This window comes from Stegodyphus dumicola, chromosome 6, assembly GCF_044657685.1.
Source record: "Stegodyphus dumicola isolate Sdum_Otavi_A_Nest chromosome 6, ASM4465768v1".
In the NCBI taxonomy this organism is placed as follows: Eukaryota; Metazoa; Arthropoda; class Arachnida; order Araneae; family Eresidae; genus Stegodyphus; species Stegodyphus dumicola.
The window spans coordinates 77552150-77579205 of NC_140773.1; the positions used below are offsets into that span (position 1 = coordinate 77552150).

Below are 27056 nucleotides of genomic sequence, written 5' to 3' on the forward strand. Positions count from 1 at the left end.
ATTTTCGTAATATTCGAGATGTAAAGTGAACAAACCGTTATTTACCTTTAAAAGGTTATTTTCTCCCTCTTTCCAGCATGTCTTCGTGGTGTAACGGGTAGTACACTCGACGCGTATTCGAGAGGTCCAGGTTCGAGTCCCTGCAAGGGCACTGCTCATTTTTCACGACTCTTGCTTCAAAATACTCTACAGTGGCGCCCGAACTAAAAGGTGGTGGATGATGATTCTTCGCCTCCATGATTTGGCGATTGGGTCCCCTAATACCCAGTCGTCCTTTAAAAGGTTATTTTCTCCCTCTTTCTAGCATGCCTTCGTGGTGTAACGGTTCGCGCACTGGGCGCGTATTCTAGAGTTTCAGGTTCGTGTTCCGGAGTGGGCACTGTTCATTTTTCACGTCTCTTGCTTAATGATAACCAAATAACTTAATGACTCTACAACCTGCATGCAGAATTTCTTGGATCATTCGTTAATGAAAATTGCATATATAATATAACAAACGTGCAAATGTTTATATTAGTAATGGTTATGTCTTGCATTACATAAACTTTTTGCTTAGGATAATCGAAAGTAATAAATTTGATCTACACAGAGTCAACAGCTGGAGTATTTGAGGTGATGTTTAAAGTTCTGAGTTTCTAAGAGAGCATATATGTTTCAGTTTTCTTTGTGCAAAGTGATATACATATTAAATGTATATTTGTTTATGTAGGAATTAAATTATACAAAAATAAAACGTTCTTCATATGCATTTAAAGCTTCACCATAGGCTGATGTTACAAACTATGAGCAATAGAAAAACAATCCATTTTTAATTTTAATCATAGTAATTTCAAATTCAACAGCTTGTGTTTTAATAGTATTACTTCAGCTAAAATTAATATCATGAGAATGTGTCATCGGATATCAAAAATATTTTTAAAACAAAGTTGCTGATAAATCATGGGTTAGGAAGGTCCCCACATTAAGATAATCAGAGTTAGTCAAACAACTACATCATCAATGCATAAAATATCTGCTTGTATTTTGATGGCGTTAATCTAAATAGCTGAGGAGAAACTGAGGAAAACGTATACGAAACTTTTAACAGAAAATGATGTTAACATTTTGCGTTGAGTTAACTTAGAGGACTTATGTAGTGTTCGCGTAAGTCCATTGTTAAGGCTGTTCGAGAAGCGCATACTCGAGAGATCGAAGTTCGAGTTCTGGCAAGAATATTACTCATTTTTCACATCTGTCTGCTTTTAAATAACCTTGTGAATTTATGCAAATTTTCTACAAAATTTTTACTTCTCGGTTTTGTTGCAAAATATACCTTATTTAAAAATAACTTTGGTGTATTATATTGTTACGAAATGTACAGGTACGGTAAGATAGCTTCTCAGCAAAGCAGTTTTAGGGTTGCCATAAAATGGCAAAGGAAGGCAGAGTTGCCACATTTGGCGAGAAATCGCCCATTTGGGGACATCTAGCGACAAAATTGGCGATATGCCATGTACTGATGGAGAACCTTCTGGAACGAATTCTTACCGGTTTAGTTCAGAAGGTTCTCGAACACAAGCTAAAAGCTGTATAAACCCTGCTGGCCCGCAGTCAGTGTGTGTGCCGCGTCGAGTGCGAGATTGTTAGTCTCGAGTTAGTCAGTCTGTGAGGAGTCGATCTAGTTGACAACCGGACTGCGAGTGCCGAGTGGGTCGTCGAGTGCATCGCGAGTTGTAGCGGGGAGAGTTTCGAGAGTACGTGCAGTTCCGAGAACGACCGAATAGATTCGGGAGCTGTACTCTGGTGCTTTGCAGTGAAGCTGTCTCCCCCGTTATTGCCTACAGTGTGAAGGCTGTGTCGCTGATTGTCCCTGCGTGTTTATTTTAGTTCTTCGACGACTGTGTAAAACGTGAATTTGGAGCTGTCCTGATTAATATTGGCTAAATAAAGTGTGTTTCGATACTACATCAAGTGTCGTCGTTATTCACTCCAGATCCACATGAACCCCATACGAACGTGAAGGAAGAAAATAACGTAAAATTCGTGTCAGAAAAAAACACAACAATATGTATGAAAGAGAAAGAAAATAGAACGTATATCAAAATAACTTGAATTTGCAATGTCCAGTGGCTGTCCATTTTAAGCTTGTTGTTTCATTTCTTCATCCTAAAAATAGTAACTGCTTATAAAAAATCTCACTAAACTGCTTCATTTAAAAATTAAATGCTCCTGACATGCTTCTTACGTAATGCTAATGACAAAGATAGTTACAAGATACTTCAGCCATTTCAAATTTGCGAGCCAAAACTTAAAATTAACCATCACGGATAAATCTGAATAAAAATAAATCGTCCCGAAACTAGTTTTCCATCTTACACACGTCGCATTTATTCTGTTGCTTCACTGCCTTCCAAGCTTACTCCTCCCTGCTGCACTTTCTTCAAATATTAAAAATATAAAGATTTAATAAAGAATGAGCATGTTCAGAACTAGTTTATTTGTGTTTTCGTCAAAAATGTTTGTCAAAAACAAAATTATTAATTTGTCAAGAAATACAAAGTGTTAACAGTAACCATGATTGTTTAAATTTTTTCATGAATCAACCATCATCTTTAACAACTACATCATCAATGCAACTTTCTCCATCTAAAATATTTTGGTTGAAAAAGAGCCAATATTCATAGTAGTACAGTTTGAAACTTTTGAATAGGTCCTATTAAAATCATTAATATCTTCTTAAAAGAGTAATGTCAGTGCCACCAAATTAAATGTATATAAGTGAAGAAATCGATACTGAAGGAAAATACAAATTGTAGGAGAATGACTATGTATTAAGTAATACTGTACGTATGGCAAATAATGCAATACTTTATTGAATTCAAAATATATGCCAGTATCAAAGATATCGTATGTATAAATCAACGGTGTGATTATTCAATAGTGTTGATCTGTAAAGTTTAATAATTTGTAACCAACTTAAGTGTACATATGAAAAATGTCAATGCATCAGGTAATACTGAATATATAACAACTAATGCCACATCATTGATTCAAGATGAACGTAAACAGCAAGTGTAACGTAATTAAGAATGATCCTATGTAAAGATCAATAATTTGTAACCAAACTAATTGTATATATAAAAAGAATCAATATATCAATATTGTATGCATGCAATATTGCAACATCATTAAATTCAAGAAGAATGTAAACATTTGTGGTACTGAATCGAAGAAGAATGCACTGAAAAGACTAAAAGAGTAACCGAATTAAATACATACACTTTGACCCAAAAGTCCGTTAACATTTGAAAATTCAATAATTCATTGAATAGTTTAGGTAGAGAGGTAAAAAGCTGATACACATGCTTGAAATGTCATGGGGTTTTGTCAAAAGCAATAAAATAAAATGTCCAATTAAGGGCGCTTCATTTGATAACAAAAGCAATACTTAGCATAACAATTGATTTTTAACAAAAACTGTGGTCTTTACTGAAGAAAATGGTCTTTATAAAAAATATTCAAGAAGTCGGCCGTCATTCATCACCAATGCGCATAGTCGAGAGAGGATGTCTTAAACAGCACTGCACAGCATACCTATAGGTATGGTGAGAAATTGCCGTCGGATGTTGTCTTTTAGCATCCCTAATGAGGTCGGATGATCGCGGTATTTCAGGTAATTCCACAGCCAATAATCATACGGACTGAAATCTGGGGACCTGAGAGGCCAAGCAAGATGAAAATGGCGGCTCAGCACGCGATCTTCCTCAAACGATGTGTGCAAGAGATCTTTCACACGTGTAGCAATATGGGGTGGAGCGCCATCCTGCATAAAAGTCATACCTTCCAAGAGATCTTTATCAGCCAGACTAGGCATGATGCGATTCTGTAACATATCAACGTACCTCGCACCCATCACACTGACAGTTTGAATAGCAGAACTAAGCGTTTCCTCGAAGGAAAAGGGTCCGATCACGATTGATGTAATAAATCCACATCACATCGTGACTAAAACCCAGAGACGAGGATAGAAAATTAACAAAATCATGAAGAGACTGATTCTCTCTCAGTACAGCTCATTTTATACACGATTCTCATGCGGATTTGCTGACATTTTGCTGCCAAGCCCCAAATGTTGGCCTTTTTTGCAATTTTTTTCTTTCAGTAGAACCTCATGTCATTTCAAGCATGCGTGCCAATGTTTACCTCTCTACCCATATTATTCTGTGATTTTTTAATTTTCAAATGTTAAGGGCTTTTATGTCACCCTGTATATGAAGTGGAAAATTCCATCGTTATCAAATAATAATATTGTTATGAGTGCAAATATTTGTATATTAAATATCAAAGACATTGTTTACAATAGTGATACACCGTAAAGAACAGATTGTAATCAAATCAAGTGTATATATATTAAATATGTGAAGAGTAATCAAATTTAAAAAAATGTCAATATATTAAATAATACTGTATGTATGGCAAACAATACAAAACAAAGTCACAGTCGCTTATATATGATTAAAACAAACTCAGACGTAATGGCCAGCAAGAATTTTGATGGGGTAGAAATGTTGATCCATAATGAATAGGAAATTGGAGAAGGCAGATTAAATTTTAAAAAGATTTTTAAATCCAAGCTTCTTTAAATGTACACGGAAATTTTAATTCAAAAGCAAAAGTTCCCTCCAACTTCTAAAAGTATAACACGGCGCGAATGAAGGAAGTTCATCCCCAACAATAGCCCCCCGTCATCTTTTCTATTCAAACTCGTCAGTTTGAACTAATGGCCCCATGGTGAGTTTGATTCTAAAGATGGTTTATGTGTTGAGGCGCTAACTCTGCTATCCATGGTGACGTTTTAGGTGTCCTACTCCCTTCGACCTGCCTACCGTCTAATGTTACATTTGCAGTTAGATCTTTTCGCAAGATTACAATGTTATATGTGCGGTAAAATAAGCCTATGATAACATTATTATTAGGCATATGTACGGACATTAAAATAAATATTAATTACATGATATGCTTTTTCAATAAGGGAAAACTAAAATTTGGAAAAGATATTTCTGTGCCTTTGGAAGACCTGTTTAAACTCAATAGCATTTCTCCAAAATATACCATCCTCCTATATACACATGTAGACATATTTTTGACTGCATCTGCATTTATTCAGTTTATTCTAAACTTATTCTGTTTTAATCTGTGTGAAACAGACCTACTCATGTTCTTAGTAATAACCTTCTTTTGTATAATGGGCTATCATTCGTAAAATAAGTACTTTGCCACACACACACAGTATCAAAGGTTAATTTAAACTTTTTAGTTAATATTTTCATTCACATCTTAAAGTGGAATTTTTTAAGGCAAATCCAAAAGCTCATTCCGATTCAGAATAACGCGTGAAAAATAAATTAATATAACTGTTAAAACTTCAACAAAAGGTGCTTAAAAAGTCTTCGTTGTAAAACTGAATTGTTAATCACAGCATTTGCCTGTCAACACCTACTCGAATTCATTTCCTCTTGCGCGATCAGTGATGGATGATTTTACAGAGGTGTTAAAGCAAAGTATTAATTTTGTCCTACAAAATGACGAATCATGTTCTAAATATGGAAATATCTGCACGTTCCTGGCCTCTTTCACGTGTACTGCTTCAGAGATTCAAATTAGATAATTAATCTTCGAGGACCCCCTTCTCGAATGCTTTCACAATCAATTATTCGATTGAGAAATTATCCTTTTCCAACAATGTGGGCGTCAGATAAATCTGGGCAACACAGCAGCGTCCTTCACATTTGCAAATGGAAAAGTGTGCTATGAAAACAATGCACTTGGAATTTTGCCATGACCTAAGCGCTCCGACTGTTTTAAAAACTTTTTCCGTATGTTTTTTTATTCGAACGCAGTCATATAAATTATTTGAAGACTAAATTATATAAACATCATTTTTATATCTTCTTTAGAGTATTTATAAATTTCTCTTTTGCAATAACATTATTTTTCTTTTGTAGAAGGTCGTATTTCCATTTTTTTCAGTAAATTATTTTTTCTATGAGATCTGTTAATTTTGACTAAAAATAATATTGTAATGATAAATGCTTCCTACCGCTATTCAAAAGCACTTTCAAAAATACTAAAAAAATGACATAATTTTTTAATGTTGAAAAGTACTTTTGTAGCAGAGCCGAAACAAGCGAGGCACTTGCCTCAGGCGACTGATTACGGGAGATGCCCAGTTAGCTGAGAAAGTTTTAAAATATATTTAAAAAATAAATTATGACTGTTAACTTTCACATCTAAAATAGCACATGTAAAGCAATAAAAAGAGCTTTGTATTTTTCAGGACGTGTAGTCGCGCAATTTTCCTTTAACCCATTAACCTATTCAAATAGAAAACTGCATTAGCTGTTGATTAAATATTTAAAGTTGGAGAGAAAAATCATTATCATGTATATTATATAATTTTCAGTTCATTATTATTACTTTATATTTATACAAATTTCAAATTTATGGCCTGAAACTAATTATCTCTTTAAGCAACTCAAAATATGGCATACATGAAACTTAATACTGCAACAAAAGAAAAGGTGAACAAAGCCTAAGAACATAATTTTGGCAAGTCTGTAATTTTTTCCTATTACATATTTTGGTATAGGCCCAAACTGGACTAAACACTTCTTAAAACACTCGGAAAATCATTGAAATATTTTACTTTACTTCTGAAAAGTGAGCATATCTTAAACCATTGCTTAGAAAATATGAACTATTAGATCAATGCCAAATAATTCAAGGACGTGCTGGTGCTCTTTTGTTTATTAAAGTAAATAAGTCAGATTTAAAGTATGTATATAAGACGTAATGAAATAACGAAACATTTTCGTTCGGTTTTCCATACAGCTAAAAATCGGAAAATGGCCATTTTTTGATTTCAGAATACCTTGTATATTTTTACTTCATTTCAAATCTCAAACAGGTGTACTTCAGGTAAATTCAGTGGTATTCTGTAAATATGTCAAACCTTTCTTCTCGAAAGATAATGATTTTTAGTTTAATAAACAAATGGTTCATGTAAAGAAAACATTTTTGGAGTAATTATGCTCAAATCGTCGGTTTTCTAAATTAAAGCTAACTTAAGTTTAACATAATATGTAACTGCACTTACCCCTTTTTTATGTAGAAAAACTATAACTACAAGCAATCACCAAAAAAAGTCACAAAAATATTAATGTTGCACAAATTACTACGATTGCAAATGTAGATGCAAAATAAAAATTAAGCAATTTGACGAACGCGTCTATGGCGCCCCCTGTACCCTTGTTACGCATCGGCATCACGTATTTTCGTTCACATATATTTACAAGATCAGCTCAATGTATGTCAAAAACTAATAATCAAAGATTAATCTAATAATCAAGATAAAAATCAAAGCATTAATAGATCTTATGCATGAACTGCAGTTTTCGCAAACTTTTGGAAGAAATGTAGCATCGCCCGTTGAAACTCTACGCTATATCGTTGTCAACAACATAGCGGTGTGCAGAAAAGAATTTTGGATATATCCCTAGATATTAGCCCTAGAGCATTTTTTGAGCCCTGTTGTAATCACAGCTTGAACCTTGTCATAAACTACGCTGCGAACAACAATTTATTCAGTGCAAACTTATCGAATATGTATATTAATCTGTTTTTAATTTTAAGGTAATAAATAGTCTTCAGCAATATACAATGCATTTAGTATATTATTTCGCTTCACTCAGAGTGTTACTTTTTATAACATGTTTTTGTTTACTATTGTTCACTTGTCTGACCTATAGTCAGCCCAAGCCCACGAGAAATTCCTCGTGGCAAAGAACGTAAGATACGTTTGTCGTTGGCAACAGCCTTGAACACCTTACAGGTGACAGTGCGATTTAACTCAGTTTCGCCTCCAATTTTGATGGAGAGAACACTGAGGAGATGGGTTCGAGCATCTCCCACCCTCTTCTCCTACCACCAACCTTTCTAGAGGACTTTCGGCTCTCATATTATGAGTGCCCCCATACCGCACGGATCCTATACATTTACAAACATCCATGGCTTCTCCGAGATTCGAGCCCAGGTTCTTCGGCAAGGCAGTCAGCAACGCTAACCACTATACCAGTTGGGAGGCTTTTTATACTTTAAATATATGTATAATTCAATAAATATGTTTGAATGTGGGTTTTAACAAAGCACAAAATATTTGTATATTTAGACAAAAGATAAAATGTAATTGATTTGGTTTTTTCATATTATTATGTTAATAATGCTTCATTTTATATTAACGTGCTCAAAATGTTAACTATAAGCAATGTATCGTCTCTACATAAAGGCGCTCGCTAGATATTTGCACGACGGCGCCGATTAGGCTTGGCACGGGCCTGCCTGTAATCCTATTTTTCTAGCAGAGCATTCAACTCTTCGGAGATATCATGTTACATTATAGAAAGATACTACTATTTTTAACATAACTTCACTCAAATTATGTACATGTCTACAAAATTTCGTAACATGATACAAAATTTCGTTTTGATGATAATATCCCCCCATTAATAAAATACTCATTCTTTGTTCTGTGGAATTTTGAGGATGTATTAAGTAGTATAACGATTTCCTGACCTAGAGAACTCTATATTTAGCATCCTATAACTGCTTCGAAAATCCACAGCAAGGCAGTTATTAAAGACTGTAGCCAAAAGATTTCTTAAAAGATTTCTTCGAAAGTTGTATTTTTCCCTCCTACATAGATTGTTGATACTCAGATTGTTGACATCACCTCTCTGCTTTTATTTTTCATGCTTGGATTCTTTGAAAGAATAAGTAGTATTGCCTGCCGGAAATGTTTCGCAAAACAGTAACTGAAAATACGGTTTATATCACCCAACAAGTGCTTTCTTTAGAAGAACTTTCATTATTTAGTAGCATATTCCTCGAAAAAGTCAGCTGATAAAAATCAGCACTGGAATTCTTTAAAAAAATTGAGAGAACATACTTCCACTTGTTGACGTCATGGCCATCGAGTGCCCAAAGCACGAAGAATGGCTAATAATGGAAAGAAATTAAGAGCTATTTTCAGAGCTACTGGGTAAGACAGTTAGTCGGAATAAAAGAGTTACATTTCTTTCTCATTTTTTCACCCGTAATGTGTTATTCAAAGCAGCGGTGAGCGTAGGGAAAACGGAATGTGAAGGATTTGGTTTTTTAAACCTTCTTTTTTTCCAATGAATGAGCGTGCGTGGGAGTCTCGCTGTCTGGGTGACTTGGAAAGACTTGCCTACGCCGGTAATGACCTTTCTTATATTCGGATGGTATGGGAGTTCTTTGCCAGTTGCACGTCATAATAACATTCTTGACTTTTATTCAGATTCCATTGCGTTTTATAATCATCGGTGAATGGTCGAGCATGCTACAATCCTTATTTGCGAATTCTGAAAATAAAAATTTTGTATCAAAGATCAAGACTCCGAAGTTAATGCAGTTTCTTGATAGTCTAATGTGAGTATATGAACTGAGAATATTGCTCAAGTATACCTCGAAAAAGAAAGAAAAACAGAAGTTTTTAGTGGAAAAAGAGTTAGTTTTATGCATAGTAGACATAACATTCAGTATAGCGCTTTGCAATTTTCTAACTGCGCTTTCACTTAGAAACTGCCTCACTTAGTTTAATATCAATTCGTTACTTTAAAAGAAAGAAAAGCGTCGCAGATTTAAGTTGAAAGAAATATGAGAATTTTTAATTAAGAGTAAGAATTTTATTTTATCAAGTTTCAGTCTGATCAAATCAAGATCGCTCGTAATGTTCAGAGTTTGAGCTGACATATTCTTGATTTTATATTTTTACTTATCATCATGATCTTCAGATATCCCTGAAATATTGTACACGAATTAACTATGACCAAGAGGACGACAGCGCCTATCTTTGACCGAGGTCTTAGCATATTATAGATAAAAGTACTATTTTCCCCATTTCCATCCTAGTTTTGATGAGAACATAACGGGGACTGAATTCATAGCGGGTATCCGATCTCTCCACACCTACCTCTCACCTGTCAAAAGGCTGAGTACGGTTTTGGCTGCACGTATTTTACAAGTGCCCTTATGCTGAAAAGACACTATACATTTCCAAACACCGTGCTGTCGCCGAAATCTAACGTGGATCTACCGATATAGAAACCGGCATGGCTAAAGCTACGCTTAGCTGATACGAAACCCACGATCGAACCGTTAGGTAACGCATGCTTTTTCTTCTGAATTGTGTTTGTGCAACATATCTTATCATTTCTATCAAATGCACCCAAAATTGGCAAACCACTTTTCTTTCTCTCTCCGTCTACAAGAAGATTTATAACGATCGCATTTTATCAACTCTACTCTTCCCGTGACGTAATGCAGTATATAATAAAAATAAGACGCTTTGTAACATCATCTTCCTGGTCAAGCACTTTTTCATGTTTGTTGAAGTCATGAAGAAGTGAAAGTTTTGAAATGGTAAATTTTTAAGTTCTGCTTACGAAACCTATTACTGTAGAAATGTTCTGTTTTCTCCAAAAGTCTCTTTAAATATTATTTTATCAAACAGAATAGAATACGAAGAGAACTATGCACCGAGCAGATTCCTGCTCAAAGACAGTATTAATTTAGTTAAGCAGTGAATTACCTGCCATAAAGTTTGGAGTTCTTCTAAATACTGCCAATCTATACTAATTCAGAAGTCAAACAACAAAAATCAGCGTTTTATTTACAAAATTTTCACAGGACTAGTTTCGATGGTTTTACAGAACCACCATCCTCAGCTGCAAAACCGCAAATGAACAAGATAGGAAATAATGATTAGATAAGATAAGAAAGCCTGGAAAAGAATAAGCAAGTGGCGCCAACTGTTAGTGAAACCAGAACTAAAACATAATTTCTTTAAAAGCCGAAGGTAAATTTGGATTGGAATTAGGATCGTTAACTAGAACAGAAAGATTTTTATGAATGTGAAATGCCTCTAGAAAATCCAGTTCTCCAATGGAAGATGTTTTTTGAATAATTTTGGCAGCAGAAAAATTGAAAGTGTGATTTTCGGACCAACAATGTTGAGCAACAGAAGACTTCTGTGTTTCCTTTTTTCTAACATATGCCTCATGTTCCTTGTCGCGAAATTTCAAGGCTCTCTTAGTTTGGCCAATGTAGTGTTTAGAACACTCACATGGATGGTGTCACTAAACTCTTAAACGAAGGACCATATAATCCGATCCCTAAAGATCCTTCACCTTCGGACTTGTCAAAAATAAAAACTGCGATCAAATCTTCGCAAATCATTTCAAGCAACTTTAAACACTCGCTTATCCCATCTGTTGCGAATTGTGCCAGATTATATGCTCTTCCCAAAATTCATAAAAAAGGTATTCCTTTGCGCCCTATTGTATCAAATTTAGGTACTGCCTCGTATCCATTAGCTAAATATTTAGTTTCTAGATTTTCAGCTCTATTAGACAATAACATTTACACCATAAAACATTCAATAGAGTTTGTAAAAAAGGTTAAAAACATTTCTCTTAGAAATTTACTCATGGTTTCTTTTGATGTAAAATCATTATTCACCAATGTTCCAGTGGAGGGTGCATTAAGATGTCTAGAAACCAGACTTCGCGAATTTCATTTCTCTTGCATCGAAATTGATGAGCTAATTTCTCTCACTCAACTCTGTTTGAAACAAACACATTTTGTTTTCCAAAATAAATATTACAAGCAAACTGAGGGATTAGCCATGGGAAGCCCCCTCAGTCCCATCCTGGCTGATATCTACATGCATTATTATGAATCAAAATTGTTTGAAACTTTAAACTTCCCGGCATGGTTCCGCTCCGTAGACGATACTTTTACCCTGTTTGAAGGTAATAAAGATGATTTAACTAAAGTTCTTTCAACAATGGATTCTATTGATCCCACTATTCAGTTCACTTTTGAACTTGAGACTTGCAATTCTCTTCCGTTTCTCGACATTCTGGTCACACGTAACACATCCAACTTCAGTACTACGGTTTACCGTAAACCTTCATCGGTTTGCCTTCCACCACACTTCAAATCATGTCATCCGAGTAAACAAAAGTTAGCTTCATTTTATTCCTATGTTTTCCGTGCTCTTCAAGTTTGCTCCTCCAAACTAGACCTTGATTAAGAACTAAATTACTTAAAAGCAATAGCTATTGACTGGACTTTTCACTCAACATTATTAATCAAGCAGTTAAAAAATTCTCATCTCAACACACTAAAAGGCACACTCTTGTTTTAGGAGATTATAAAAATTCTGTTGTCATTCCCTTCTTTCCATCAATTAGCTATAAAGTTGCACATATTTTGCAGAAATTTAACTTTCGGGTTGTTTATTCTCCCATCAATAAAATTCCGAGCTCCATACTCAAGGACCCCATTCCGGATATGAATTACTGGGGTATTTATAGAATTCCTTGCCAGTGTGGTTTAATTTACATTGGCGAAACTAAGAGAGCTTTGAAATTTCGCGTCAAGAAACATGAGGCATATGTTAGAAAAAAGGAAACACAGAAGTCTTCTGTTGCTCAACACTGTTGGGCCGAAAATCACACTTTCAATTTTTCTGCTGCCAAAATTATTCAAAAAACATCTTCCATTGGAGAACTGGATTTTCTAGAGGCATTTCACATTCATAAAAATCTTTCTGTTCTAGTTAACGATCCTAATTCCAATCCAAATTTGCCTTCGGCTTTTAAAGAAATTATGTTTTAGTTCTGGTTTCACCAACAGATGGCGCCACTTGCTTATTCTTTTCCAGGCTTTCTTATCTTATCTAATCATTATTTCCTATCTTGTTCATTTGCGGTTTTGCAGCTGAGGATGGTGGTTCTGTAAAACCATCGAAACTAGTCCTGTGAAAATTTTGTAAATAAAAGGCTGATTTTTGTTGTTTGACTTCTGAATTAGTATTTATTCGGCGTGTTATTGTGTCTTAACTGTCAATCTATATTAATTCGATGGAGGTAAGTTGTACGGCATTCGACATAGATATTTTGATATGTACGTATGTGTGTGCTTGTATATAAACATTCAGTATGAGAAAATGAATCTAAATTCACCACAGTTATTATATGACAGTTTTATTTTTTTTAATATTAAGTAAAAAAATAATTGCTCGAAAACAATGTGTTTATTTTTATCTTGCAGTTGAAAGTATGCTACCTTACATAGTTTTAGCATTCTACGTATTTAACTTCATTGAAACACTCTTGAATTCAGACATGTTTCATTCTGCTTCTAAACTTCCTCCTCCTTTTTCACACGTAAAAACATAATTGCTAACTTTAGATCATTAATTTTTATGCTGTGAGTACCGGATTTTGTTAGCAACGTCGGACGTCGTAGATGTCTTTTTTCTGAAAGCTGCTAAGCCAATTATTATCTTTGAAAGGCCTGGTTTCTAAAAATATCTCTTACTGGCACTTACATTTTACAGTTAAAGCATTTCAGGTTCTAGGAGAAAAGATGAAACTGTAAGAGGAAATTTTCGATTGCTGATTTCCATTGATATGCATATTTCTGCAAGAGAATGAATAGCTTCAATTTAAATAAGGCATCGTATTCTTGTTCGTTAACCATTTAGCATAACTCTTTGTTCTGAAAACTAATTATCAGAAGAAACTAAACAGCACAAGTAGATCAAAGTTGTGCCGTGCCAAATCATCTCACTACAGAGTACTACAACCTAAAAACGTTAACATTATGCAACATTTTTAAGCTGTTTTTTGTCGTTCCTCCAATTTATTGAATCAACAAGATATTCTCAAGCGTGACGATGACTTGTCAAAAACCACTTCCCCAGCCAGAAAATGTCTTTCGTAGCGTTTCAGAAGTCCACAATATCACGTCGGAGTAAGTTGAAGTAAAACAAAAAGACGAAAGAAGGGAAAGAAGAAAAGTAGAACATAGCTGCAAATTGAGTTGACGTCTATAACCATCTATTAACCTTGTTTATGGCTTCATCAAGAGCGAAGGAAAAGCTTTACGTAAAACTTAACAGGGATCAGAAGGTCATCTTGTTTTCCTGGCTTGGGGAAAATGTACTCTTATCTTCCCTATCTAAGGTTGGGATGGAATTCCCACGGTGATACATCTTCAAAAAGTCTGGTCACGGCAGGGGTGCTTTTTAAAAGAGCGCGTTGTTCTTTGATGTGATATGGATTGAAGATCTTCCTCAAGTCTGGTCCTTCCTTCATGAGAATAATTTTCCCCTTCCTCTGACAAACATTGCTTTTATAGTGACTAAAAAAAGTACTGGGCATAAAAAATTTTCAAACATTTAGTGCTAAAAATTCAGCCATTTCCCAAAACAAAATATGTTTCATTTATTTCTGTGTATAAATACCATGCTAAATCCATTACGAAAAATAATATTAAATAGAATGAATGAAAAAATGAGGTATTATAAATACCTTCTCTTTGAATACAAAATTAAGTTAACAAAAGGATTTGGGGATTGTTGTAAAAATGTTATAAAGAATCAACAGATAATCGTTTTACACCTTTTTCTAAGGTTTTTAAACCTGAAAGTTGAGGTTTCATTTTAAAGTTTAGGAGCTACTTTACTAAGATTGGTCGAAGAAATTGAGATTTCTTTCTCTGGGGGGAAAAAAAAAACTTACAATTTTTCATTGGAATCTTTAAAAAATCTTGCAAGAAATAAGCTGAATTACTGAATTATTGAATTTAAAATAAGGGGAATTGGTACCTTTTGAATGATTTCTTTTTTATTTAAGAACTTTCATCTACTTTTTATAAATGTTATTATGTGGTTTTGTAAACCAAAAGGATTTTATGATGAAAAAAAATTTTTGCCAGTTATGTTTTTTAATTAAAATCTTTTGAGGAAAAATTTAACAATTAAAATGGCTTTCTTCGCCGAAAAGTTTCAATGTTCCTCCCACCCAAATTTTTATTGCATTTATTAGAGTGCTATTAATAAATTTGAGGATCGATTTTGAAATTAATAAGTTCATTTCTGAGAAAAAAATAAAAAGCACATTTTATGTAAATATATATCAATGACATTGTTTTTAAAAAACTTTGTCGAACTTTATCTTGGAGCCACAGCTCCTGGTAACTTTTTGGCGAGCTAACTACAATTTCCCTTCTCATTTCCTTAAATTTGCAGCATATTGCGCAAAAAATTTTTAGACCAAATTGGTCCTTTAGTATCTAGACCAAAATTGGTTTTTCAAAAATTTTTATTACTGCTTTGCTTGATAAATTATTGTCTGAAGGGTCATTAAATCATTTCAAATTTCTTAAAACTTTATTACCGAATTTCAGTACAAACGGACACAAATATAAAGTAAAACCTAGTACTGTTTAATTGGTTAATATAAACATAAATTACAAGCTTTTGTTTAAAACCTTATCTGGCCAGAAATAGTGCAAAAAATCATAAAATGCAAGTAGAATTTTTCTTTACCTGTATTAGTTTTTTAAAGCTCTTTCAAAACAATTTTATTACATGAATGAATTATATATTTTAAAAGACTTATAATTAATATTAATTTGTCGTTTTATTCATTTTTCCTAAAAGCAAATTTGAAATTTAACCAGACATAAAACATTTTATTTAAAACCACTCAGCAGCATATGTCATTTCTTCTCTTCTTTTAACCATTTGTGCATTTTAAGTTAATTTAGATGCATTTTGATTAACTAAGTTTAATGTTTGTTCCAGCACTATTTCAATGATGCTACAGTCAGGAATTTGACCGCTTTCATTACGGCACTTGCTTCTGTTCGTATCTTATCAATAATAATTTAAATTTTCGAAAAAAACATAGCAAAGTTTATTGATAATACACATAGAAATATTTGCTGAGCTGAATTTCATTTTGTGTTCAGATAAATCAGTTTATACGTATAAGCAGAATTTGCTGATAGTTGAAGTCAAATTTAATTACATTCCTCTTCTTTTACACTAACTTTTAAGAAGTTACTAAAAGAGTTAAGAAGTAAAAAAGAATATACACTGAGGTGGTGTGGCATTTAAAGGGATGTAAAATTTTTAAAAAGCCTTTTAATATCATTTATTATCGTCATATCATTTCAAAATTTATCTTCAGTGTAGTAAGGGTGTTTAAGGTAAGTAAGTTTGAATTGAAGTAAGCGATTAGTCACTCCACACTTCTTAAGTAGTCTAGCAGCTAAAGACTACTAATTTAGCTAGAATCTTATAAGATTCAATTCATAAAACACATTTAAAGTATAAATAATTAAAGAATAATATTTGTTTAATGAAATAAATATATTCCTTTTCAAAACCTTCTCAGAAACGTGATGCCATGTACAAAATCTTTGCAGGACTTGAAATCGGCGATTGCTGGATATTAGAACATTCTTTGAAGATGGTGTGAGTAATTTCAGAATAAGTTAACAATGTTTTGAATTTTATTTTATCTTACAATTTAAGTACCCAAAAGTAGCGAAGGCTTGTCTCTCACACAAACAATGCTTTTATGTTCATTTCAGAATTAAATAAAAAGTTTATTTTAAGCTTCTTAAGACTTAGTCTCTAGTAGGGTCTGCAGTACATCGACACAAACCTCTAGATACAGCAGATTCTATAGACTCGCCAGTTTGTAACGATCACTAGTCACAAGTACCAGTCACTCGTTCACCGTGTTTGCTGTCTTTTTAAATAATATGCATTCTTCTTGTGATGGTGTTACCTGAGTACTGTAAGTCTTGTATTGCTGATATAGTTTCAAATTTAATAGAAATGCCCTCAAATAAGCTATCCGCGTCAGTTAAAAATGCTTCTTTTAACAATACTTCATCCTAGAAAGGCTTTTCTCTTCTTTGCAAATATGTGAGAAATTTTGGAAAAGCAATAGTTACGTTTTATATTTTATCACCGGTTGAGTGAAAACTGATTGTTAGGCAAATAAGTCTGATTTTAGTTGATTTATATTCTTTTTTCCCCTTCAGATTTAAGTGAATATGCCGTATTAAAAGTGCAATGAACTCCCTGAAAGTGACGTTGAATGTTATGTTTTTTCGACACTTTAATGATATTTACAACAAACATCTTAGCTTTAAAATTGAGAAAAAAGTTATTCTTCTCAGTAAGTATTAAAATTAGAGGTATTTTGTCTATGAGTACTTGATGGCTGATTTTGGGATTAAAATAACAAAATATATGCATAAATAACGAAGTAGAAGACACTAGCAATAAAGTGGAAGACACGTACACTAAAAACATACCGTATTTGACGGCATATAAGACGCACTTTTTTTCCTAAATTTGGTCTCAAAAAAGTTACCTGCGTCTTATACGTGAAGGACACAGTCTTATACGTGAAGGTAATTGCATTCAATAATTGTTTATTTGGCTTTTACCAACCGTGAGAGCTAAAAGAAACCACGCTATTGAAACTTTTTTTCCTTGTGTGTGGCCGTCTAAATAAGGGTGCGTCTTATATGCCGTCAAATACGGCAATCGAATAGCCAAGAATAAATAAAACATGTCAAATAATTTTATATGGTGGTCTCACAGCAACGGGCACACGCAAAGCCGTCGGCAGGCACAATGGAACCAGGCATAATGTTGAAAACCTCTTCCAGGCAATTTGATCTATCCAAACTATATGACAATATAGTTTAACCCTTTGCGGCACAGTGTGTCCGGTCTGAACACACCTAAAAATTTCCTTCTGTACACACAGAAAAATTGAATGAAAAAAGATTTATACGTTACTCTGAACCTTCTTTACTTATAGTAGATGGCAGCTCAACACAAACCAGTCCATATATTTTAGCCATGTTTAGTTTTTTAAGACCCTCATTTTTCAAAGAAATCTTCCAGATTTTTTTGGGGTATAAAAAGAATTGTTTGGAAAGAAATTTCTATGTTATTTTTTTGTCTGTATGATAATCTCCTTATTCTATATTAGTTTTAAATTTTTACCTCGAAATCTTGCCTAAAATCAAACGGCGAACTCTAGGTGTGCCCTGACCGAACTCACCAATAATCTAGGACAACTGAGAGTCTGTATTCTTTGTTTCTCCGCATCTCATCGGTCAGTTCATTGACAACAATGCTCGTTTCTGCACTCTTTATGAAGCTCTATTAAATCAGTGTGCCCACTTTGGGCACACCCACAGAATTAAAACGATAAGTGCTATCTTCACAAAATTTTACTTGTGTACTCCTCTAGGCCTAATTAGACTGCCTCCTACCTTTTTTTTTTTTTTTTTATCAAAATTCTAACTTTAAAAGTTAGCGTGCCGGAAAGGTTAATAATCAAGGCTGGAGAAAATGCATGTATCTATTCTAATGGATATTACTTCGAATAGGACTAGGCTCCAGTTTTTAACATTAAGTTTATATATATATAATTCCTCTATATATATGTAAATTTCCTAGCAAACGCTAAGTTTGCAGATTAAAGAATTATTCAAAAGGATTTCTCGATATCAGATGGCTGTAAGCAGCGTCAAGGTTGTAATCATATTCTTCACTTCCTTGCTTCGTCATAATATGTGGATTTAGAGATCAAGCACGTCTACACATGTAGATTTATACCTCAGAGTCAAATGACCTAAAACGACAGTCGTTGAACAAATAAGCAATTGGTATCTCCAGCGCAAGAGCGTTACATTAAGTTGGCTCTTCTTTAAGGAATCTTACGTAAGCATATTGGTGATATTTTGAAATTAGGAAATTTCCTTTTTACCACGATTTACCGATATTATATACCATTAATATGGGTAAAATGATAGCAATATAAAATAGCATGCATTAAATCCATAAATTAGCATCCATTCCATTATTTTGAATAACTCCGTACTTTGATTGTATGCTCATGAAATAAGCTTCAGTGAGATCACTTTTCTTCTCTCAGTATAAAATTATCGTACTTTTATTTCATTGGCTCGGTTCTTTATTAATTAACCATTAGCCTTGCGCCATTACAAGGGCCGGAATTGATGGCCAGTTCATTATTGAAGCACCTAACAGGTGGCAAGCGTTGCCTACAATGAAAGGACAGACAGTTACAACCATGCCTTTTCCAAGATTCGAAAAGGGCCATCGCTACGGTAGTAGGGGTACCACTATACTGCCTGGGAGACAATAATAACATACTTGTACAGTCCATCTTACAGATTCTCAAAGTGATTGAGAATAGACCATTTGGCAAGCCATGCGATGTTTATCAACTCACCCGAATTCTTTTTTCAGTCCTGTGTGAAATGTGAGCAATGGAGCGCTCTCTATCATGTTGGAAAATATAGGTATTTTTCAGGAAGAACATGCTCATGAATAGATGAAAATATAATCATTTGTTATGTTAACATATCCTCAACGCGTTAGACATTTGTTTAAGGATATTAGGGATCGCATGGATGGCCACATACATAATTGTCCTCTCCCCTGCCTAAGCTGTTACTATAATCGCCAGTTGCTTAATGAATATTAGCATGGCATCTGTAATCCAATGCTTATGAAATTTCTGCCTTACTCTTACTCTGTCATCAGCATGATGCAACTGAACCGCGATCCATTTGACCGATGATACATTTTCAATCATTTGCGATTGAAGGCAAAGAAATTTTGTAAATTCTAGTCGTAAAAATCTGTGTCTCGCAGGTCAAGTTGATTAAAGCGCTGGGAATATTGACTATTAAATCCAGTTTTTGCTATGCTTTGATATATTATCCTTGGGCTTAATTGACTGATTTGCTGCAAAAAATGTAGCAAGTCAATTAAATGCCAGTGCAAAGATGCCATATTTTTCTCAGACATTATGCGATCCAAGGTCTTCACTCACTGTCAGCACCTACTGCTAGTTTTCTGCTATGAATTCTGAAAGATTTTTTTATCGAATTTCACATGCTGTAAGTATATTGTTTCCATGGCGTTATAGTAAATGTCCAAATGCTTGGCAGTCTCTGAAATCGAATATCCAACCATGCAAATGACGCATATACTTACGTAATGCCAAAAGTAAGAGTAAATACTTTTAGCCGCATAATAAGATTAAATTTGAAAAACAATAATAAAGCAAAGAAATAAAGCGATAAAAAAGTGGTTACTATTAAGTTCAGAATTTTTAATCTGGCATCCATACTGTATTCTATGCTTCCATCCCACGCTGTTCTGCGTTGCAAAAATGTTATCCATTTCTTTCTTTCTATCGCTATTTATAATTATGCGAATATATGAAAAAACAAGTAATTGCAGTTCTTCCCAATATTATGTATGAATTTAGCTTCAGTACAGATGCCATGAAAATTTAATCGTGCAATAACTGCAATAGGTTCTAAATTTTTTCATCACATGTAGGTAGTACATAGAACTGAAAAATAAATATCACACTACTACTGAATAGTACTGAAAAATAAAGTAGTACTAAAAAATAAATATGGTAATGGATGTTTAAAGAAATCCTCTCTATTTAAGAAAAATATACTTAAATATTTTATTGAAATTCAAAATTTAATTGAAACAAAGGATATTTTCGAGTTTGAAGATGAGGAAAAACGTCTACGCAATATTCATGTATGAGAATTATCTTCTAAGAAATTTTATGGTATGCGTCGAAGTTATAAATATATGATAATAACATGGCGAAACATTTGTTTGCGCTTGCACAAAGATGATCAAAAGATAGAACGCAAGAGATTTCACTTTTGTTTTAATCATGTATTAAAAACAAGTATGAGTTTCTTTTATTTAACAGATTAAAAAAAGCGCAGCTTACTTCATTATCTCGCTGCTGTGTAATCACTGTACATTTAAGCTCTCGTTTAGAAAAATAAAAAAGCAATAACTTAAAACCTCATTTAATCATAGAATGTTTTCTACGGTGAACTAAAACAAACATCATATCAGGCGGTAGCTTCATTTGTTGGATAACAAAGGAAATTTATGAGATTAACTAGAGTTAGTATAAGGTAGAAAAAATAAGCGAACTTACTAAACATCGCTGTTTATATTGAAAGGGAAAATAATTACAATTTATTTGTATGAATAACACAATTGAAACATTAATTAAATAATAAAAATGCATTAAACACTACAATAAATTAAATTTATCGAAGTAAGAAGATCTTTAAGAAATAATAAATGAAACAATAGTATTCTATTTTTATGGAAGCCTGTTTTTTATCATCTTCTGGTATTAAATATGCAAATGGTGTGGAGTTTATAATTTATTTCTTGTTATAAAAGTAATCTATTTAATATCATAAATACATATTATTCTATTACATCCCATGGACGAACCTCGGAGGATCAGACAGGTTTGAATAGTTAATTTCTAATATGCTGTATCTAAGAGTAATATACTAAACAATAATAATAGTAAAAATAAACTAATTTTACTTTTTTTAATAGTTTCAAGCCGTAGTTAAAAGACCTATCATTTAGTAACATATGTTAAATTAATAGTATTAATATGATTTTTAATTAAAGGCGCCAGGTGCTACTAAAAAAAATTCCGCTATGCCCATCAAACTTTGAACAATTGCGCAAATTCGAAAATGGTTACCAATGGCAAATTGTTTATGTGGATGAACTCTTGTACTGTTATAAGTAACATATCACTTCTAATTTCAATTGTAGTCTCTATTGTTAGATTTAGAAACGGTTGGTGCAAGATGAAGATGAGGTTTTCCCTAGCAGAATGAATTTTTATGACTGAGCGTTGCTTCGTAATGCATTATCATTAAAACACTGTGGAAGCAATGGAAGGGAACTTCTAGAATGTTCGTCAAGACAAGGATTCGTTCAAATCTGACCAGACAACTATTTCCTGCTTGGTAATTTGATTTCGGAAAACTAGAAACGTTTGCCATGAGAAACGATTAGGGCATTTCTCTATGATCTATTTATTTGACTGCAATGCCAATTTTGTTTTGTTTTTTGTTATGATTTTGGTCAGTTTGACGGAACTCGGAAAAGACAAGCGGTTACTTTTATTTCATTTCAGGTCCACCTTTCTTTCGTTTTCAGACGATTGGAATGAGTTCCAGACGTATGATGCACCAATGGCTGGACAGTTGGTCCACAAATGTGCATTTTCGCCTTTATGTTTTGTGAATAAGAGATGATTTAAAAACTGATATATATACACTGATCTGTAACGAGATCAGTGTTTTGAGTATACATATAAAAAAACTGTGGCAGTGCATTTTATGCAGGTATAGTAGCAAGCAATAATTTATTCCAGCTTATATTTAAAAAAAAGTTGTTTGATACGGGATTTGGTATAAATATTTCGAGTTAACAGTTTTCTACTCACTTGCAGTGCCACAGTAATATCATCTTCCCTACACAAAGAAGAAGAAGTTTACTGATAATAGCTAAACGTAATCTACAGTATACAGTAAACCCTTGCCGAGCGCGCATCTGTAGAATTCAATTTCACAAATACGCTTTATCGTAATTAATTTAATTTATACAAAGCTAGAATTTAATTCATATTCTGTTCCACATTCATTCATCCCACTGAATGCTTGAGAACAAATGAATTCATCAACAACGAAAGCTTGCAGGCGTTAGCTCTGGTCAGAAGTTAACAGCAGTTTTAAAGGATTCCCATTGACTGAAAATTATGCATACTACCGATGCAAAGGACTGGGTTTTCTGTGACTACTTATTTTTAGCTTAGATCTATTCACAGATATCCGCATTATTACTATAACGGAACGGACACTCCTTTGTGTGAGCTGTAATTTCTTTTGGTCTTTATTCAGGGAAACCATGATCTTTCAGAGAAGGTGACCAGAGATTAGAATTTTTTGCAGCCGAGAAACTTAAAAAATCAGCGATGCCCTCTATAGGATTCAAAATTCCGAACCTCCCATTTCGTATTAGGACGTGCTTCGAATTACATCAAAAAGGCATGCGTTAACGAGGGAGAAATACCTTACAAAGGAAAGAGGCGTTCGACGTTTATATATGAAACAGTCGAATATTTCTCAGTTTCGACTGCGTCAGTTTCTCCGATTGTAATTACATTTAAAGCTATTTGACGTATCATAATTTTTCGGCTTCGATTGAGATTAATTATTAAGTCTAAAATGATTTTGTGAATTTTCCTAAAATGATTTTTTAGAGGGGATGAAAAGTTCTTAATACTTACAGAAATATTATAATAAGTAATAGCGAATAAGTAATAATAATAATTTCTAACGAATCTGTTCTAACGTTTATTATTTTACATACATTAGATATCAAATTAAATTTTTGTTAATATTTAGTTATATATATAAAAGAAATCATTTGAAATTTAAGCTTTGATAGGTATAGTGTATATCATTTTCTGATGCAGTGAATGTTTTTTTTTTATTATTATTATTTTGGAGAAAGAATTTACTGAATCGAGGAAATATAATAATTAAATTCATTCAATTGAAAATTTATTGATGAATCTAAATGATAAGTGATAAATGGATAAATAAATAAATTTACATAATATTTATCAAGCAAGCTGTGACGACACATCATAGATGGAAGCTAGAAATTAAAAGTGTTGTTTACCTCTTTTCTTTATCTTAATGATATTTGCATTTTTAGCATCAGCAAATAATTAATTTGAGAAATAATACAGAAAGTAATAATGAAGTAATTCTAAGGAATATTCATATAAAATTACGATGTGGTATGTCTATTTGAAAATATCCTTCAGCAGGAGCTGAGGAAGTGATACTTCAGTTTCATTTATTTTCTGTATTCTTACGAATGTTGTATGTTTAATGAATGTATATATATGCTTGCGAATGTGTATGGGTATGTTCTTACGAATGTGCATGCTTCAATAACAATTTTTTATGATTCTCTATTTTAGGTTCGAGTCCCTGGGGTGAATGGACGCCCTGTAGCGGGAGTTGTGGCGGAGGAATTCAGCAACGGAAGCGTCACTGTGAAGGCAGCAAGAAATGCTCGAATGAAGATGGCCAGCAAAGAACATGCAACATGTTCCGGTGTGCCGGTAAATTTTCTCAGATCTTATACAAAAACTGACTAGTAAATATAATTTATTACCGATTATGTTTTCCGTGAGGTGTAAAAAATATAAAAGCATGCTAAGACATTGCAAAAGCGTATTTGAAATGAAATGGAAATGAAGCACTCCAAAGTGAAATTTAAAATTATGAAGAAACGCAACGTTTAGCTTAGATTTTGAATAAAACTCTGTCAATTTCAAGGGTGATTAGACATAGGTCCTTTTTCTTTCTTTCTTTTTTTTTTTTTTTTTAACAAAAGATTTTTTGCAAAATGGGAGGAGCGACGACCGCTGTTATAACAAAAGTAACGGTCGGGAAAAATACAAGCAGGAATGTGGCGGGAGCTATGGTGAAAAATGGTAGTGAAAAGTGAAAATTATTATCTAATTCTATATCTAATAATCTAAGATATGAGAATTCTGGAAGTATTGGATTGAATGAATGCTATTAACTAAAAGAAGATAAATTTTTCGAAATGTGAAAATTTCCCAGCAAATCTGTTCACCAGTATAGAAATCTTACAGATACGTTTTGCAGAAACAAAGTCAAAATTATGATATAGTGACCAATTAAGATTATCGAAAATTTGTTTATTTCTTCTTTTTGAAATGCGATGTGTGTCCCTTGAAAAAAAAATTGAATGTTCTTTTAGTTTTTATAGATGTATTACAAATAAAAATGACAAGATGTGTTATAAATTGTCCAAGAATTAAACTCTGAGTTGAGATCCTTAGAATTAAACAAAGAATTCAATTGATCGTTGAAAAAACGAATGATTATCTACAATAATGAAATGTTTTTCTAAAATTGTTTCAAGGCTTTATGAATGAACTGTGGGAAAAAATCTTCTTTTAATAGCAATCAATTTCAAATGCCTCAGTTCAGGAGGAAGGGAAGGTTCTGTAGAAAAAACACTGAGAGTGTATATTAGAGATACTGAGAGCTTATATGCGTAAGAGTAAAATGAAACCTCTTGATTAGCAGGGTAACATGATTTAGAGGATTTAGTAAATATCAATGCTGAAACCAAATTCTTTGCGGATTATTAGAATATTAAAGAAAGAAAGGAAGTATCAGATTACATTTCAGATGTGAAATGGATGTCTGGATTATCTGACTAGCAATATTGGAGTACTTAGCTGGAACAGTTTACTTCCATCGAAGAACAGTCTTCCGTACCTATCAGTTAGAAGTAAGATTAGTTGTTGAACAGGTAAACAGTTTTTTTCTGAGATATAAAGTCTTGATAAAAAATACGTAATAGTCAGATTCACAACATAGATTTTTACATGCTGCATACATGGAGGCACAGTTGAACTAACTAGTGAACCTAATAACAAAAGTGCAGATTATAGAAAAAAAAAACGGACAAAAATGCGTATAAGAATAAAAACAACATATAACACGGGAAAGGATGATTGGTTCAATCGAATTCATAACACGTAAAATCTTGATGAAATCATCTTTTTTGTCTTTCATTATTAAAAATCTATGGAAACATAGGCTTATTTTTTGTAAAATTTTAAATTTATCTGCAATTTAATCGTTTTTAGTCTTAAAAGTCTTTAAGTTCAAGAATTTGTGACGAGGAATAAGCAATGCGCTATATATTTTTTCTGTAATTGATTTCATTAATTTAAATATGCACGTTTTATAAGCAGGCAAATGATTTGTAAATCAAATGCATATACAGTTTCCATTCAGGGTTACTTATTGCACCTCGAAGGAGACGTATTGTTTTTTCTTACATCAAAGCTGGCAATAGAGAACAATGAAAGCAGTCTAGAAGCAGCCTGGGAAGTACTGCCGCTGTGTAAGTTCGTAAGATCTTTAATTTGTCATCTGCCCGCCCTCGCGAATAGCGGGTGGAATCTTAGGCAGTTGCTATTAAAGCATAATGCCCTTAATCTAGTTAAATCGGATTTAGAATATTTCAAATTTAGAACATTAAATAAAATGAAATCTCAACGCAGAAAGAGAAAGTCTTTTACCAGGAGAAATATTTCCTCGTGCTTAGCGATATAAACATAACAGGATTTGCAAAAATTCCTTAGATGAAATTTAAACCAACAGAAATTGTACAATTGTTTTAAATCAATCTTAAATAAAAATAAATGCTAATGTTGCCACGAAACGAAACCAAATCTTTCATTGAGTAGCACCGCTATTAAATTATCTCGGAATAATAACAATAAACGGAATACATCATTTATTTTGTTTTCGAACATAAAAAGATGTAAATAAAAAAGAATATATTATTAGTAAGGTTATTGCCCCTGGAAATAAATAAAGAAGAAGTCTGCATTCAGTATATTCCTATATAGTTTCATTACTGCCCTTATATTTGAATTTTTTATGTTAACGATAATGAAGAAATATACGTTTTGTAATTCAGGTAAATTTTACATATAGTGTTTCAAATTTCTTTTCTTAATTACGGCACAGTTAAAATCATTATTGACACTTGTTCCAATATGCTAGTGAGAAATAAACAATCTGTCTGAATTTGGTTATTCACTTAAATAAGGAAAATAAATGACAAATCTTACTCTCCTTGCTAATAACTATTTTGTTAAGGATCAAGTTATTACTTTATACGAAAACCACGTGAAAAAATGACAATGGATTTCAGATATTAAAAAATAAATGAAAAATATTTTGTTCATAGAAGAAGTTTACTATTTGCCCTTCTGGAAATATGTGATTCATTTTCTTTTACATTGCATATATGTTTTCTTTACAAGTATCTTTATACTATCATTACATAGGATTTTCCAATTTTATGAATATTCTACCTCCGAAAATCAATTTCTATTAATTTTGGTGCATCTGCAAAAGTGCGTGGAAATCCAAAATGCAGAAGTGCATTTTGAAAGCCACACATAACAATATAGCATTCTGGATTTCTAAATTGAGTGTTTTGGTGACTTACTAGATCTGCTACATTTCTCCATTATCCCTGCTCTTGTTCTTTTTTAGATAGTCTCAAGTAAAAAAATTACAAGCACGTAAAGTCTGGAGACTTGTATAGTGGTCCAGTCTTTTGCAGCTCTTATCAT

The 27056-nt window shown here is 33.0% G+C and overlaps 1 protein-coding gene across 3 annotated transcripts in view; it reads left to right on the plus strand.

Annotated features, from left to right (window-relative positions):
- Positions 1 to 27056, plus strand: part of LOC118187972 (uncharacterized) — a 737440-nt gene that overhangs the window by 430527 nt on the left and 279857 nt on the right. For all 3 annotated transcript variants that reach the window (XM_085818560.1, XM_035358288.2, XM_035358289.2), the window contains one exon: positions 23838 to 23981. In XM_085818560.1, coding sequence (XP_085674686.1) covers positions 23838 to 23981 — 144 coding nt within the window. The remainder of the gene's footprint in view (positions 1 to 23837; positions 23982 to 27056) is intronic.